General features: G+C 35.9%; 1 protein-coding gene across 1 annotated transcript; it reads right to left on the bottom strand.

Annotated features, from left to right (window-relative positions):
• Nucleotides 5,645-6,568, bottom strand: LOC110259629 (olfactory receptor 7A10-like). Its single transcript, XM_021085112.1, has 2 exons — nucleotides 6,214-6,568; nucleotides 5,645-5,928 (listed from the first exon to the last, which is right to left on the bottom strand). Exons 1-2 carry the CDS (start codon nucleotides 6,566-6,568, stop codon nucleotides 5,645-5,647), a joined length of 639 nt encoding a protein of 212 aa, XP_020940771.1.

Genomic DNA, 16,300 nt, shown 5'->3' with positions numbered 1-16,300 from the left:
GACACAATTTTTGAAAAACAGAAAGACAAACAGTATCTAAACTGCTACTTTCTATATATAAACATAAACACATTCCAAAATGTCTGTAAAAAGAGGTAATAGTTGAATGCAAAAGATTATTTTAAACAAGAGGGAAAAATGATAGAAAAAAGAAGAACAAATATGAAAGAATGCAGCACTTATAATAGTATATTACCACTATTAAGGATTCAGAAAATTTTCTGAATTTTCAACTGCTCTTGAAAAGCACCTTTGACCTGCATCCTTTTAATAAATACAGAACATGGTCAAATACAAGCCAAGTTTAGAAACTAAAACAAAATTGTCTCAATTTTTGGCATAGTCTTCCACACAGAATACTATACTCCCTTACTCCCCTGAAGAGCAAAACTCTCCTATATTTTAATTTTTTGGAACTATTTTACATAACTCACTTATCTTATAGGGTCATTTATTTGAACTTCCATTCCCATCATTTAATTTCCAATTCGCATTGCAGATTTAAACAGATCCATTCTTCTTAATGTATTAAATAAATCAATTATACTTTATTAGTTAACCAAGAATATAATAACAGCAGTCTCTCATCTTTGGGCTAGGTTGAATAGGCTCTCAGGTGATTTCACGTAGAAGTTCTCAGGTTTCATTTTTTTTTCTGAATCTTTCCTGGAGTACCTCCAAGTCTCCCAAACTTACCTGGATGGGGTCTCCAAGAGGGAGGTTTCTTGTGGAGGTCTGAATTACACCTTGGAATATTGATTATGAAGACTGAAGCTCTATCACCAGTCAAAGCATCAGGGAGAAGTAAAGCATTGGCCCCTGATCCAGACTTAGGACTCCAGAAGCAACTAACATGCCCTGTTCAGTTTAAGGATGCAAACACGGCAGCAGAGAAGATATTTGTATCTCTTTGTACTAGCTCTTTGGGCATATTTCCTTTTGGTTTTTCCAGTCTCTAAGTACATGATTTCCATCTGGAATAGATTTTTGGAATAGGAAGGCAATTTTTCCTAATGATTCTCTGATCCCAAAAGACCAAGTTAGAAGTTAATTAAGTTTTTATTACTTCTTGTCCTTGATCTTGTTGTTTTTCAGAGGTCTAACCTCAATTACCTTATCCCAACTCAGAATTAATATTTTATCCAAAATCTGAGACTAAGGAACCTTTAATCCTTATGTGTAACTGGGTCGCCATGATGCATAGAAAAGTGACAGAACACTGTAAACCAGCTATGATAGAAAAAAAATCAATATATAAAAAAATAAACCTTATTGAGGGGGAAGAAAAGTTTAACTTGTGGGAGGAACACAACACTTTTATCCTCAGAAAAATTTAACTCCCCTCTTCAACAAGTGGGAGAACTGTGTTCATTTGATATGTCATCTTGGGCATCACATGCTCTGGCTTCCTAACACATTTGCCCCAAAATTAGGGATGCCATGATTTATCACAAGATAAAATTCATTTATTCCCTCACTATAAAATATTTGTTAATTATAACAGATACTTTTAGATATTTTAGTGTTATTCAACCTGAGATTAGACTCCACTAGGCATTGTCTGAATTAATTTTTAGAAAAGTTTATGCTCTGATATAGTACTATTACGAGCTCTATCCCCCACTGCAGAAATGTGCTTGAAGGAATTTAATGATCTCCTTAAAGGCTTAAGCTAAGGAAGGGAATGGCCTTCACAGGAATTCTGTCAAGATGCTTCCATGTTTCAAGTTGTAGGCCAATGGTTCTCAAGCAGAGGTAATTTTGCCCTGGGGATATGAAGGAATGCTGCTAAACACCTGTAATACCCAATATAAATAATTATCTAGCCCCAATAGTCAACCTGAGAAAGTGGGAAAACTTAGCATCTCCCCAACGTCCAAGTGCATAGGTATCATCCAGGATTGGATTTCTGATGCAGATTCTGATTCATCAGGTCCTGGTGGGCACAGAATTTCTGAAAACCAAAAGAACCTCCTGGGTTATGCTGATGTTACAGGTCTTAGTCTGTGGACCACTAGCTGAGTAGCAAAACTGTGGAACTGTGCTAGTCAGATGTAGGTAGTTTTATATCTGCTGAACCAAGAAGCATGTTTGCATGTCATGTTGAATGAAAAGTACATTTGCTCCTTCCAGAAGCTGTTATAAATTCATTGTTCAACAAGATGAGTACATCACAAAAAAGAAAATTACGGTCCATTACCAGTGGTGAACATAGATGCTTAAACACTCATCAAAAATAATAGAATATAGTAAAGCAAAATCAACAATATGGCAAAAAGATCATATACCATCATCAAGTGAGATTTATTCCATGATGCAAGGGTGGTTAAATATCCACATACCAATAAATATGACATGTGACATTAATATATTGAAGAATAAGAATTCCCTTGTGTCCTAGAAGGTCAAGGATCCAGAGATATCACTGCAGGGGCTCACATTACTGCTGTGGCACAGATTCAATCCTTGGCCCGGGAACTTTCACATGCTGCAGGCACAGCCAAAAAAAAAAAAAAAGGAAAAGGGGAATTTAAGAATACAAATTATAGGATCATCTAAATAGATGCAGAAGAACTTTTGATGAAATTAAACATCCACTTATAAGAAAAATCTTTCAACAAACTGAGTATAAAGGAACATACCTCAGCATAATAAAGGCCAAGTATGAAAAAACACAGCCAATATTATACTCAGTGCTGAAAAGCTAAGAGCATTTCTTCTAATATCAGGAGCAAGATTATACTTATTTGAAAGAAAAATGTGTACAAACACAGATACATATAAATATACACATTTACCTTTGAATGTTTTCTTTGGACTGAAAAGTGAATTTTAGCACATTTCATCTATTTCTCACAGCATGCATGTTAAGTTACGTTTAGTATCCCACATTACCTTTGGAAGTAAGGAAACTGAAGGTAAGGGAGCTTACATTTTTCAAAATTACATAACAAAGCACTTAAAGCTATGCGCCCTGTCAAATTACACATACATAGAAACATGCAGCATGTTCTCTTAATTTTTGTACAGTTCCTTTAATTCACCAATCTGTACACTTTAAATATGCATTTTATTATGTGTAATTATACTCCGATAATTTAACTAAATGGGAAAAATATAATGGTGCATGGGTAAGGAGGAGTCTAGAGCATAAGAAGCTGATTCTCACTTAACAGGGGTGGTAGATAGATCTAATTCAGAAGAAGGCCAAATGTCATTTATGGCTGTAGGATCAGGGACATTAAATCTAAGTAATTCACATGATAAGTTCATTTTTGTCTGTAAATGGAATATTAACCTCAACATAGAACTGTAGTAAACTGACCATAAATGTATTCAAGACAGAAGAGCACTACAGTCATCCTAACATTATGGATGAGCCTTAAAAACACAGCTGATTACACACCCATGAGTAACAAATAAATCAGGACAACTCCAAAGCATACACTTTTACTTGATGACGAAGATATTATGATATCCCACTTGACACAGAATGACTTATTATACAGCAATAGCTAACTGATACAATAATCAAAATGAACAGAACTGGGTAATTACCATAGTGTGCTGCTTTTTATTTTTATCATTTATTCAGATATTTTAAGAACATTCATGGTCATTCTGTTATTGAAGTTTATTTAAGATAAATGTAGTAAGAAGTAACCACCTTGAGGTTCCCCTCTAGGTGACTAGGAGAGGTGTACGGACATGCATGTTTTTGCAGAAAAACTGTTTCCCTGAATCACATAACTGGGCTGGCAAGCTCTCCTGCAGATCATCCTCTGATCATGAGGGATGAAGAGATTCCTTAGCATGAAGAGGATGTGAAACAGGTTACCTGACATTGTTCATTCACCATCTATTTTGAATTTATTATAAATATTAAGAAATGGGATATATTTCATAAAACGATGGAAAAAGTCATGTTCAGGTAGCATTACATGTTTTTGAGCAGAAAATGGAAGATAGTTCAGTAATAAAACATAAATACAGTAACCAATCCTTCTCCTCAATGAGCAAACGTCCTCAACTTGTGGCCATTAATCTTCCATGCTTTAATAAATAGATGTACAACCTGGAAAAGAAACATAGTGCATCAGAACAAAATGTATGACTTAACATTGCTTCCTCACATTTATGGTCATCTCTGACACTAAGATCATATGAGATCAATGGATTCCAATTTGCGTTTCCATGTACATGTCACAGGAGACATATATTTTATAATCAATTTTTTCCAGTGATTGCGGTAGGTATTTTGGACACCAAGGTGAATGAATGAATAAAACAAGGAGATTAATTATAAAACATGATAACAGGTGTGTAATGTAGGTGTCAGAAATTATGCTTTTGATTTCAGAGGCATTCATTTCAAATACAATCATTTCAAATAAACATGACATGGCTATTAGATAACCACCCAGGCAATTGACACCCATAAAATCCTCCGTTTAGAATTACCTCCTGAGTCGAAAGATTACTGACTACATGAGTGAACTTTCTTTTCTCTTGTCATGTCCTAATTTCATTCTTATGTTTCAAATTCAACAATAAAAAAGCAAATAACATTATCACAAGTGGCCAGACATAGTTCCCAGTGCTACTGTAAACAAGCTATAGTGGAAAAAATAAAATAATTATATGAAAAAAAGCATCTCATGTGAATATTGGTCAAAGTGAGACTCTGCCAAGATGTTTAATTTTTTCTTACAATTATAATTAGAACAGCAAAAACCAAACACAATAGTTTCACCCAGAAACATTAGCTTGGTTCCAGAGAATAAATGCATCTTTGAAAAAAATAATGAACTAACAAATCCTAGCCAGCCTGCCCTAGAACCCAATAATGAGAGAGCCCATAGTTGGTGTTCTCTCTCTCTCTCTTTTTCTCTCTCTGTGTGTCCCTCTCACCATCTCTCTCCCCCTCTCTATATATCCAAGACTTATTTGTATGGCTCTTGGGCATGCTGTATAAACTCCAGGACTTGGGAATAATAGTTTTTTTAAAAAGTTCCCTGATATATATTACTGAGTTGCCTCTTTATATCATAATAAATACCACAGGACCAATCTAGCCACAGCATAAACATGGCCAGAAAAATATCTGTGAGGTTTTGCCACAAATAACACAGACACACTTGAGTGGCTCAGACATTTTTAGCCAATAGCATCACTATCAAGAAATTGAGACATTATTGCAGTAAGGTTAATGTCCACATTGTGAAAAACTGAAGTTAAGCTGGTAATGAAAAAGTCATGAACAAAAGTAAAATCTGGAACTTCATATTTTCTACTGCAGTGAAATTCCATAAATAGCCATGGTTGCCTAGTATAGTTTTTCCCCCATGTAATTAAAACAACTCACAATTATTCCTTCAGAAAAACTAGGGAAAATTACCTGCCGTGATATAGGTCATTTGAGAACAAAATTATTCTTAAGAAATCCAAGTATCTTGACCCATGTAAAATATGTAAATAGTCAAATAGTCAAATATTTGTGACCCAAGCTTGGAAAAAAATTGGGAATGTATGAATACGGAAAAGTGAAAAAAAATCTATATTCCAAACAAAACAGAAGCCTAATAAAGTTTGTTACTTAAATAATATAGAGGAGTTGAAATCAAAGAAAAGGAAATTCCAGGAATTAAGTAGAAGAGTTAGATCCTACTTCAATAATCTGATCAAAGAAATTGGCTCTGAGGATTTGCACCCTAAAATCATGAGACTTCTTCAGTCCTAAGAAAATTGGCCACGTGATTCTTCTCAGAGCCCTCTTTATGTCTTTGTTCCTCAGGCTGTAGATGAAGGGGTTCAGCATGGGTGTGACCACGGTGTACATCACCGAGGCTACTGCACCTGAGTGTGAGCTGTGGGTACCAGCAGAGCTAAGGTACACACCTAAGACTGTACAATAAAATAAGGACACAACTGAGAGGTGAGATGCACAGGTGGAAAATGCTTTATACTTCCCTTGAGATGATGAAATTCCTCATATAGAGGAAACTATCTTAGAATATGAATAAAGAATCCCAGTGAGGGAAACACCACCCAACATCCCAGCTGCAAAATACATCACCATATCATTAAGAAATGTGTCAGAACAAGCAAGTCGGACCACCTGCTTGATTTCACAGAAAAAGTGTGGGATTTCCAATTCTGTACAAAAGGAGAGCCACAACACCATTAGGCTCTGTAACAAGGAATTCAGGGCACTTATCATCCAGGACACCAGAACCAGCAGTCCACAGAGCCAGGGTTTCATGATGACTGTGTAGTGTAGGGGGTAGCAGATAGCCACAAAGTGGTCATAGGCCATCATGGTCAGGAGAAAGTCATCCAACCCTGCAAAGAGCATGAAAAAGTACATCTGGGTGATGCAACATTTGTAGGTTATAATTTTGTTCTCTGTCTGTATATTCATCAGCATCTTTGGGATGGTGGTGGAGGTGAAGCTGATATCCACAAAGGACAAGTTGGAGAGGAAGAAGTACATGGGCGTGTGGAGATGGGAGTCTAGGCTTACAGCCAGGATGATGAGCAGGTTTCCAAATACAGTGATCAGGTACATAGAGATGAAAAGCCCAAATATGAAAGGCTGCAGTTTTGGTTCCTTCCATAAACCCTGAAGAAGAAATTCTGAAATTTGTGTGACATTGCCTGTTCCATGCGGTAGAGGTGACTACTAGGAAGCAAAAAATATGACATCTCTCAAACATTGACGTTGGAAACATTATTGTAAGTCTACAATTTATATTTTACAATCACAGTTTAATATCTATGGTACCAAAATTTGTTTGTGAAAGTTTCTCCTTCAAGTGATTCCGTGTTCCCTCTCTGAATAAGAACTTCTACCTCACATTCAGCTTTCTCCCTATATGGTCATGTAGGCTACAGTTTCAGTGAGGAATTTTGTCATGCATTTGGGAAATATAGATTAATAAATGACCAACGTCTGGACAGAGAGTATAAGGTGCTGAGAGACAATAGTCTTTGTAGTTCAATGATAGAGAAAGAGTATTAGCAAATAAAATATCGTACAAATTATCAGATGGTGACAGATGCTATGTGAAAAAAGAAATCAGGAATAAAAAAGAGTTAATGTGGGTATTTTTTAGTAGGTGTTCAGGTAGACTGGAAAGCATTGGAACTGAGACCTCGAGGAATAGAGGGCAGAATACAGGGGGCCATTTGGGGGAATTGTGTGTGTGCGGGACAGAGAAATCAGCCAGGACAAAGGCCCTGAAAAGATAGTTGTTTCAGAAAATCAAGATCAAAAGATGTGTCCAGGGGAAAGTACAAGAGGGACAGTGATGATAATGGTGTCAGAGAATTTGGAGGAACCAGGTGGCTTCCCTGCTACAGCTGAAACTGCCAGTTCCAGGGATTCCCATTTTCACATGTGGTTACTTGCACTTTATTCATTTTATTTCCAAGAAGCACTGTGATTAGAAATGGGTCCCTTCCTTAGTTTCAGATGTTGGGTAATATTCTGACACCTGTATTTTAAGTGTCTCACATGGGAGGATATGGGCTCAGAAAGCCCTTTCTCGAGAACTTCTCATGCCCAACAACATACTCAACCTACCCTCCACCCAACACAGGCTTACTTTTGCCTCCTAGGTCATTGCTACTACTGGGCTATTCTCACTTTCAGCCACAATAATTAGGAAAACAAGGACACAAGGCAACTTTCAACATTGGATTATCTTTTCCCTAAACATGTAGAGTAGTACCTAAATTACAATTAAGTCTCCCATGGACATGTGAACACGGGGCTCCATTTTAATATGACCACATTGTGTCCAGTGATTAAAGAAACATAAAAATTTGTTCCCAAAACAGAGAGAGAGATGGAAAAAAAAGGATATATTTGGAGGTGGGAGATCATGTGATTCTTAGAATTTGTGATGAGTATAAAACTTCCTTGGTTCTGGCAGCTTTTTAACCCCAGTTATATCCCATGATGCCCAGAAGAGTAAAACATCAAAAAACATTTTATCCAGAAAAGAAAGAAATGATGTATTTACATTACAAGAGGGGTAACTGATTGAATATCCCACTAGAAAAATGGGCAAAGGAAATAAATAAAAAAATCATGAAAAGGAAATAACACAAAATGCAATAAAAGTAGAGAATTTAAAAATGACTTGATGAAAGATTGTTCTAAATGATACAATGTGCAAAAATTTTGTCATTTGCAATTCTGGTTTTGAATTTTGAATCTGTGAATATTCTCTTTGAACTTGAAGAGCCAACAGAGGCTTTTTTTAAAAAGCTTTTCAGGGATGCACCCACGGCCTATGGAAGTTCCTATGCTAGGGGTCAAATTGGAACTGTAGCCAAGGGCCTACGACACAGCTACAGCAACATGAGATCCGAGCCATGTCTGCGACCTACACCATGACTCATACAACACCAGGTCTTTAACCCACTGAGTGAGGCCAGGTATCAAACCTGCACCTTCATGGATATTACTAGGATTTGTTTTTGCTGTGCCACAACAGGAACTCCCAACAGAAACATTCTAAATGTTAATAGCCTCAAGCCAAATTGTAAGGATAGTGGTATCCATTCTCATGGTGATGCCTGATTTAGTCAATGTACATAAAAAGCTTAACAGAGTTCCTTCCTATTAGTAAATGGGTGGTTATTTCCACCAATAAGATTTGATTTTTTTCTTCTTCCTCTCAAATGTCTCCACTGCTCTCCCATCTCTTAGTTCCCAATTCCATAGCTTTATTTAAGTTTCTTGTCCTCTTTCCCATCTATGATACCTGACACCCGTTTAGCCAACATGCACATTGACCCAGAAAAATGTTTCTATATTACAAACCTGCTTGTCCAGCCCCCCAACATAACTCTCTCTCAGTGACTCCCCACAGGAGAAAACTCAAACTTCCATAGATTCAAACCATAGGTTTGGCTCTCTCTGACTGAACCACCAATATCACCCACAAGCTGCCCTCATCTGCATTAATCTCAAAAATAGTGAACTTAGCTGCACTTGATTCCTTAGCCTCAAGACTGCTTTCCTCTACTTAGAGAGCCAACCACTGGTCTCTTCAGAATTTTTCACTTCTCTCTGTCTTCAGAACTCCATCTTATTCAGACTGCTTAGATCATCTCCTTTATGAAACTTTTCAAAAAGCACTCCCACAGGAAAAGGACATTTTCTTTTACAATAATTTAGAAAGAGTGCTTCTGCTGTAATTAAAAATCAGTATCTTTTATTCTCTACTAGACCACGAGTGCCTTGAGGCATGTACCAATATTATACACACTCTGCCAACCCCACTCCAGACTTACTTGATTGGAAACAGTAGCTGAATGAATATACATTGCATAAAGGAATGCGAGAATGTGTTCCCACAGAAACTGCCAATGATGAGAGAAAGAAATTAAGCAAGGAAAGAGTAATATAGCCATGGAAGACATGCTGGAGGAATGTTTTCCATATTGTGAAATGCAGACCCATTAAAGGAAAAGGATAAGGTTTTGTTAAGAATAAAATAGAATAGAAAGTATAAAACACAAGACAAAATATTAGAGTGCATCATACATAGTAAGGGTTTTTTGTTTTCTTTGTTTAGATATGTGCATGATGTAGTGTGGACTTGTGCATACATCTGTATTTCTTGCTTACCTGTGCACATATGTTGGATCACATGTAAAATGCAGGTTTTGTTCTGGGACACAGTCCAAAAAGTTTCTTCTCCATTGTAGTAAATGCAAGGGTAGTTTTAAAATAAGATGGGATCCTGCTGAGGGGAAAGCAATATATATATACTCTGTAAAATCCCACACATGCCACAAAACCTACCCTTTCCTCATTTTATTTATACTTAAGAACATTTTGTCATACATACATTAATTTTATTTTAATCTTCTTCCTCCAGTAAAATATTCAATCCAAATGTGTGGGGACCTCACCTGCTTTGTTCACTCTCACAGTTTAATACAGATGTGCACTTATAATAAAAACAAATTTTTATAAAATGGAATTTATAAAATAAAAAGTATAGCAGGGGGTATAAAATCAGATTAAATGTAATGGGTTGAAAACAACTTTACTAAACAACATTGAATTAAATAGTAAGATGATTTTTTGAAAGAAAAAATATAAGATAACAAGAGTCACATTAACACAATTTTTAACTATATACAAAATAGGCAAAAATCTAAAAAATAATAGGAAATGTAATTTTTAAATTAATTCATATATATATATCCATTCTTTTTCCCATATAGGTTATTATAAACCATCAAGTAGATTTTCTTGTGCTATACAGAAAGTTGTTGTTAATCATCTCTTTTATGCAGTAGTACTTGAAACTAATACAACATTGTAAGTCAACTATACTCGAGTAAATTAATTTTTAAGAAAGGAGAAAAGAGAACATATACACTATGCTGTACAGCAGAAACTGACACAAGTCAACTTTACACTAATAAAAAAAGAGAGGGATAGAAATGTTCTATAAAAAGGAAACAATCTGAGCTCTCTGTAAAACACGTAAATTCCTAGAAACTGCTTTATAAAACAAACTTAAATTAAAAAATAGTTCAGGAAGCAGTATCTAAAGTTATTATTTCCACCTATATACACATAAACAGATTCAAACATGCTTATAAAAATATAAGCAATATATACTTGAGTGCAAAATCATGTATTTCTCAAGACAGCAGAAAATGATGGCAGTTTTGAAAATAGGTCTCAATAAAGGCAAAAGGTAGCAGTAAGTAAAATGTGAAATAAGATGACAATTCATGTAAAAGATGGATTATTATTACTAAATATGCAGAACTTTCTATGTTTGAAAAGCAATAGAGAGGACAAAATATGACCAGCGGATAGACTTGCCCACTCACAATTTATAAATACTCATATAACCCAACAAATATATTATGTATATGTACAAGATTTAAATAGCAAATAGCAGACTTCTTTCAATAATTGCAATTCTTTGTTTGAAAGATGCAAAAAAGAGAGAGAGAGAGGGAGAGAAAGACTATAGGTAATCCAAATTTGGGGAAGTGGTTGCACAGAGCAGTTTTGGTGAAATGGATCCACCGAAATGATGCCTGACACACCTACATGGGTGAGGGGAAAAAGTGGGGAGAGAGATGCTTGCATCTCTCTTTTCAGCATAGAAGACTTCTCAAGATTTTAAAAATGCATCTCATTGTCCCTTTCTTCCACATGTTGGAGTGCAGTTCCTGGCCTTTTCTCCAGAGCTGGAGATGAAGTAAACTCTAAAGGAAATGTTACAGCAAAACAAAAACAAAAGCAAAAACAAGAACAAAACAGAAAGAATAAAAACACCCAAACTGTATATAAAGCAAAAGTATATAAAGCAAAGTTCTTGTATAGACAATTTTCAATAGGGAAATAAAATGGCTAATAAACCCCCATGCACCTTCAGCCTTCCAAGTAGTGAAATATTGCAAACATTCACTGTTTACCACATACCAGTCTGTATTTTAAATATATTTTTTCCTAATGTATACTCAATGTGAGAAAAGATTCTGTGATATGCGTGTCTCAAGAACTGTAGTTTCCAAGTAGTAGCTACCTGGATTGTTCTGGATCTTCCTAATGAATACAGAATGTACTCAAATGCACCCCATCCTAAAAATTAATAGATAAACAAAATATCCTCACTTCTCCACAAACCACTCCAAATCTAATCCTCTATTTTGCTGCCCTTAAACTGCAAAATTCCTTGGAAGTGTTCAGATTTTACTGACACCACTATGCCTCCCATTTCTTCTTGCATCTCATCCAACTACAGATTCATTCCCATCACTTAATTGTCAACAACAATCCTTGAATTGCTGAAACCAACAGACATTTATTTTATTTTAAAATTTTACTGACGTGTAGTTAATTTACAATGTTGGGTTACTTTCTGCTGTACAGCAATGTGATTCTTTTTCATATTATTTTCCATTGTTATATTTTCTCTTAATTGCCATGCTAGTTATGGCAGTTATCTCCTTATTTGTTAAATGTTACACTAATTACTAGCAATTCAGTTATTTTCTGTCATATTTTTCATTAATACATTTTGCTCTTTATTTTATTTTATGGTCAATAGCATCTTTTGTCCTTAAAAGTATTATCATTCAAGGGAAAAGCATGGAGATCTCTAGGATCTAGGTGAGCTGTTTGGATTTTCAGGGGACTGCAGGGAGGTATTCTTGGATTTAATCCTCCCTGATGTTCTCTGACGTATCCATTAGGCTCTTCTACTCACCTGGGTGGAAAATCTGAGAGAAAAGTCTTTATGTGGAAGTCCAAATTCCTCCCTGGATGGTTGATGGTGGATATTGAAGATCTGTCTTCAAACAAGAGAGAAGAAAGAGGTGAAGCATTAATTTCTGAGCCAGACTCAGGAATACAAAGGCAAAAGCAATGACCTCTCCAACTGAGTATGAACCATGCTCAGACATAGAAGCAGTGTAGATATTTACAGCTCTGGATATTTGTTGTATATGTCCACTACATCTGCATTTTCCATTCTTACTCCAACACTTGAACACATCATTTTCCTGGGGAACTTGTCAGGGCAGAATGGATTTTTTTTTCTATTGATTTTCTGTTCTCAGGAGACTAGGTTAGAAGTCAGGTGTATCTGAGTCTTTTTACTACTCCATGAACTCTTCTGTCTCCCAGAGGTCTGACATTGAAATGTTTTACAACCCTCAAAGTTTTTTCCAAGTCTACTCCTGAGGAACCTGTCTTGAGCAGTTTCCTTGGATCTTGAAAGCACTGGCTTTTAATGGGAACATAGCTCCTGATGTCTCCAGAAAATTCATACTACTTCTTCAATAAACAGATAACTGTGATAACTGATGACTGTGTTCCTTTGCTAGAAAACCATGGGTATAATAATCCTTGGCTTAATAAAGACTTGACACACCAATTAGGAATTTAATGCTTTTAAGACAAGTGAAGATCTGGCACTTAGTCTTTTATTTATAAAACATTTGTTAATTATAAAATATACATTTAGATATTTTAATGCACCACTGGCTGAGCTCAGAATCTTATATGTATTGTCTAATTTATTTTTGCAACAATCCATCCTATGAGGGCTTTACAATTAGGAGCTTCATTCTAAATTGCAGAATTGGGTGATTGGCCCCAAATTATGAACTAAATAAGGGATGTGTTTTGATTTGAACGCAAGATGTTTCTAATTCTCTTGCTCTAGGTTAATGGTTCTCAATTAGAGAAAATATTGACCCCAAAGGATGCTTGGCAATATCTGGAGAGACTTTTTCTTGCCATATCTGGGGAAGCGCTACTGGCTTGTAGAGGGTTCAGGCCAGGGATGTAATTCGACAACTTACAAAGCACAGGACAGCTCCCATCACAAATAATTATTCATTACAAAATTCAACACTGGCGAGGTTGAGAAACACCATTCTAAACAAGCACTTCTCCCAACATCAATGTGAGTATGAATCACTAGGGGATCTTGGTTAATACTGATTCTGATTTTCCACCCATATTCTGCATGTGTAACAAACTCTCAATTGTTATTGATGGTGTAGATCCTGCTCTGTGGACGACTTTGTGAGTATCAAGACTGTGGGCCAGTATCAGAGCCAGCATAGATAATTTAGGCCCTTTCTATTAATAATCTTCCCGCCCAGCCTAGGTCTGACATAAGGTGGTCAGACATTGGACTCATTCATTCAGCTTCTGCATTCACAGGTTTACATGTGCCTCTTGAACATTTCCCACTGGACAGGAAATAAAACTTTTAGGCCTTTATTCCACTTTTCTATGAATAGGGAATATTTCTCCTAAGAATATACTGTGAGGAGTGATAATATTTCAGAGCTCATAGAAAATTACCTGGTTCAATTCACAGCAGCTATAATGACTATGTCTAAATTCCTCATTTACAAAGCTCATTGGGGCTCCAGGTCATCTCTTGGGATAAGAAGTTAGTTCAGGATTACTGCATTTACAAAGCTTATTGGGACTTCAAATCATTTCTTGGGGTAAGAAGTGCGTTTGGGATTACCCTGATCCTGAGAGGTAGTGAGCTGTGATCTTGAAGATCTCCTCCCAGTCCCCCACACCACTGGCAGAGAGCAGAGTATTTGAGCGGCCATACTCTGTATTTTGTTATGCACAGGGCCATTAACTTTGACCACTCACACTGACTCCAGATAGCTTCAATAAAAAGTGTCAGACTCTTTGAAGCTATTTTACTATGTTTCTATGCTCTACTTGGAAATATGTGCAAAGATGCTGTTTCTTGGTGAATCATGGTTTCTGCTACCTCTTCTTATCTTCCTTTGTTGCATATCTACAGCATAGCATTCATGTCTTTGATGTCAACAGAAGTATGAAATGTTTGTGTTTTTGTTTCTTTCCCAAGTAGAATTTATTTTATTTTTTACAATTATTGATTTATTCCTTCATTTCTTAGGACTGTGCTTAGGACTGTGAATCTCCTGTCCATTGCTTTGAGACTTGAATATGCCTACAGAAGAAGGAGTGCACGTTCCCACTGTTTGGTCTTGAACTTGGATGTGTCACAGGTCTTGGTTTATAGAATGTGCACAGACATGACATGCTCAATGGCTAAGAAGAAGCATCTAGAAGCTTTGTGAGTTCCTACACTTTCTATAACTGTTGCTCTCTATTTTGAGAATGGGCTTGTCCATTGGCATGGTTCCCAGAATGCAGACATACACATAGCCTAGCACAGTTGTGCCTGAGCCATAGATACTTTACAGCATACTTGTAATGTGATAAAAACAAACTTTTGTTATTTTAAGGCACTGTGATTTGGGGAGTTGCTTGTTATCACAGTAGAACTACATCCCTGTACGTGCTATTTAATAATTATATATGTACCAGCTGAATGGGCACTGCAGGATGCAGACTTGTTTAAGTATGTATTCCCAGATGGTGTGCTTATGGGAATAAAATCTTCAAGATTAAAAATTAAAGCTTTATATTTTTAAATATTTAAAAAATATAAACATGGGTACTCATTTATTTTATACTGGTTTTATTACCAATTCATAGTAACTTTATGTATACCTTATTTTACACACCCAAACTGTTTAAATACTCAATATAAGACTGGAAACCCTAAAGCTCCTATAAGAAAGTATAGGCAGAACACCATTTGACATAAATGGTTGCAATATATTTTTTAGGATCATCTCCAAAGCCAAAGGGAGCAAAATAAAAGTTAAACAAATGGTACCTAATTAAACGTAAACACTTTTTCAGGGTAAGTGTAATCATCAATAAAATGAATACAACAACCTACCAAATAGGAGAAAATATTTGCAAATGATAAAACAGTTAAGAGTCTAGTACTAAAAATATATAAACAGCTCATACAACTCAACATCACAAAACCAAATAGCTTGATTAAAAAAATGGGCAGAAAATTTTAATAGACACTTTTCCAAAGATGACTTACAGATGGCCAACAGGTCCATGAAAAGATGCTTCAACATCATGAATCAGAGAACTGTAAATCAAAACCACAACAAATATCTCCTCATACCTGTCACAATAACTATCATCAAAAAGACCTCAAATACCAAATGTTGGCAAGGATTTGGAGAAAATGGAACAATTTTTCTGTTGGTGAGAGTGTATGGGTGCAGTTACCATGGAAAACAGTATGGAGTTTCCTTAAAACACTAAAACTAGAAATACCATACCATCCAACAACTCCACTCCTGGATACATATAGCTAAATTAAAGATAAACATTAATTCAATACATAGAAAACCCTAAGGACTCAACCCCAAAACTACTTGAACTGATTAATAAATTCAGCAAAGTAGCAGAATATAAGATTAACATTCAGAAGTCAGTTGCATGTCTATATACCAGCAATGAAATATTAGAAAAGGAATACAAAAATACGATAACTTTAAAAATTGCACCTCACAAAATCAAATTCCTCGGAATACAGCTGACCGAAGAGGTAAAGGACCTATATGCTGAGAACTATAAAACTTTAATCAAAGAAATCAAAGAAGAGGTAAAGAAATGGGAAGATATTCCATGTTCCTGGATTGGGAAAATCAATATTGTAAAAATGGCCATACTACCCAAAGCAATCTACAGATTCAATGCAATCCCTATCAAATTACCCAGGACATTTTTCACAGGACTAGGACAAACAATCCAAACATTTCTATGGAACCACAAAAGACCCAGAATTGCGAAAGCAATACTGAGAAACAAAAACCAAGCAGGAGGCATAACTCTCCCAGACTTCAGGAAATACTACAAAGCCATAGTCAT

Source organism: Sus scrofa, chromosome 2 (genome assembly GCF_000003025.6).
Source record: "Sus scrofa isolate TJ Tabasco breed Duroc chromosome 2, Sscrofa11.1, whole genome shotgun sequence".
Lineage (NCBI taxonomy): Eukaryota > Metazoa > Chordata > Mammalia > Artiodactyla > Suidae > Sus > Sus scrofa.
Note: the sequence above shows the minus strand (reverse complement) of the source record. Positions and strands in the feature narration are given on the sequence as shown.

Bases quoted from the DNA above. Each gene is read 5' to 3' on its own strand.
- LOC110259629 (XM_021085112.1), bottom strand. From the start codon at position 6,568: ATGTACCTGATCACTGTATTTGGAAACCTGCTCATCATCCTGGCTGTA. The intron at 5,929-6,213 runs GTGCCCTGAATT...CTCACCTCTCAG, and splicing joins TCTGGTGTCCTGGATGATAA to TTGTGTCCTTATTTTATTGT.